The 2,154-nt window shown below is 42.8% G+C and overlaps 1 protein-coding gene across 1 annotated transcript; it reads left to right on the top strand.

Annotated features, from left to right (window-relative positions):
• Positions 1-818: 818 nt before the first annotated feature.
• LOC138894837 (uncharacterized) lies at positions 819-1,595 on the top strand. Its single transcript, XM_070179567.1, has one exon. It carries the CDS (start codon positions 819-821, stop codon positions 1,593-1,595), a length of 777 nt encoding a protein of 258 aa, XP_070035668.1.
• The last annotated feature ends 559 nt before the right edge of the window (positions 1,596-2,154 follow it).

Raw genomic sequence — 2,154 nt, 5'->3', positions numbered from 1 at the left:
AGATCCTGATAGATGAGGAAGATGCAGAAAAGACAACGTTCATCACGCCATGGGGGACATATTACTACCAGGTAATACCATTTTGTTTGAAGAATGCTGGGGAAACTTACATGAGGGCAATGACTACCATATTTTATGACACGATATACAAGGAGATTGAGGTTTATGTAGATGATGTGATCATAAAGACAAAGAAGAAAATCAACCACGTCGGGGATTTGAGAAAGTTTTTCCAAAGGCTCTGCAGGTACAACCTCAACCTCAATCCGGCGAAATATGCATCTGGTGTCCCGTATGGGAAACTGTTGGGATGTATAGTCAGTCGACGCGGTATTGAGTTGGATCCGTCAATGATCAAAGCCATCCAAGAATTACTATCGCCAAAGAATAAAACTGAGGTGATGAGCCTGCTCGTAAGTTTAAACTACATCAGCAGGTTTATTGCTCAACTCACGACAACCTGTGAGCCCATCTTTAAGTTGCTGAAGAAGAATGCTGCGGTTAAGTGGACTGATAAGTGTTAGGAAGCATTTGATAAGATCAAGAGTTACCTATCAAACCCACCTATGTTGGTCCCGCCGGAGCCCGAGAGACCTTTAATTCTCTATTTGACGGTCCTGGATAATTCTTTTGGTTATGTGTTGGGTCAACACGACATCACATGCAAGAAAGAGCAAGCCATTTATTATCTCAGCAAGAAGTTCACTCCTTATGAGGTTAAGTATACTCTTCTTGAAAGGACATGTTGCGCCCTGACTTGGGTGGCACAAAAGTTGAAGCATTATCTGTCATCCTACACTACTTACCTTATTTCTCGCATGGATCCTCTAAAGTATAGCTTTCAAAAGCCTATGCCCACAGGAAGACTAGCAAAATGGCAAATTTTACTCACAGAGTTCGACATCATCTTTGTGACTCGGACCGCGATAAAAGCTCAAGCCTTGGCCGATCACTTGGCCGAGAATCCGGTAGATGAAGAATATGAGCCACTGAAGACTTATTTTCCTGATGAAGAAGTGATGTATGTTGACGAGGTTTATCATAATGAAATGTCGGGTTGGAAACTCTTTTTTGATGGAGCTGCTAACATGAAAGGTGTCGGAATAGGCATTGTACTCATTTCTAAAACAGGCTGTCACTACCCTGTGACGGTCCAACTTCGATTTTATTGCACCAACAACATGGCCAAGTATGAAGCATGCATTCTGGGTTTGAGGTTAGCTGTAGATATGGGAGTCCAGAAAATACTGGTTCTGGGAGATTCTGATTTGTTGGTTCACCATATTCAAAGAGAATGGGAGACTCGAGATTTGAAGCTCATATCGTATCGACAGTGTCTGCATGATCTTTGTCAACGATTCAGGTCAGTAGAATTCAGGCATATTCCCAGGATTCATAATGAGATTTTCGATGCCTTGGCTACTCTGGCGTCAATGTTACACCATCCGGATAAGACTTACGTCGACCCTCTATATATCCAAGTCCGTGATCAACATGCCTATTGCAATGTGGTTGAAGAGGAGCTTGATGGTGAGCCTTGGTTCCATGATGTCAAGGAATACATCAAGTTGGGGTATATCCGGTATATGCCATAGGTGATCAAAAGAGAACCATTCGACGTCTGACTAGTGGATTTTTCTTAAGTGGGGGAATCTTATACAAGAGGACTCCAGATCTAGGATTACTAATGTGCATAGATGCTAAACAAGCTTCGACTATCATGGCCGAAGTGCATTTCGGAGTTTGCGGGCCGCATATTAGTGGGTATGTCTTGGCAAAGAAGATTCTTCGAGCAGGTTATTATTGGCTCACCGTGGAATGAGATTGCATCAGCTTTGTTCACAAATGTCATCAATGCTAGGTGCACTGTGATTTGATTCATTCTCCGCCTTCTGAGTATCACATAATGTCTGCACCTTGGCCCTTTGTTGCTTGGGGCATGGATGTCATTGGACCAATTGAGTCGGCAACGTCAAACAGGCATAGGTTTATTCTGGTGGACATTGATTACTTTACCAAGTGGGTCGAAGCTGTAACTTTCAAGTTCGTGACTAAGAAGGCGGTGGTAGATTTTGTTCATTCAAATATCATTTGCCGGTTCGGAATTCCCAAGGTAATCATCACAGATAATGCTGCTAACCTCAACAGTCATTT

This window comes from Nicotiana tomentosiformis, chromosome 6 (genome assembly GCF_000390325.3).
Source record: "Nicotiana tomentosiformis chromosome 6, ASM39032v3, whole genome shotgun sequence".
Taxonomy (NCBI): Eukaryota; Viridiplantae; Streptophyta; class Magnoliopsida; order Solanales; family Solanaceae; genus Nicotiana; species Nicotiana tomentosiformis.
The sequence above is the reverse complement of the archived record's forward strand: the minus strand, read 5'-3'. Positions and strand labels throughout refer to the sequence as shown.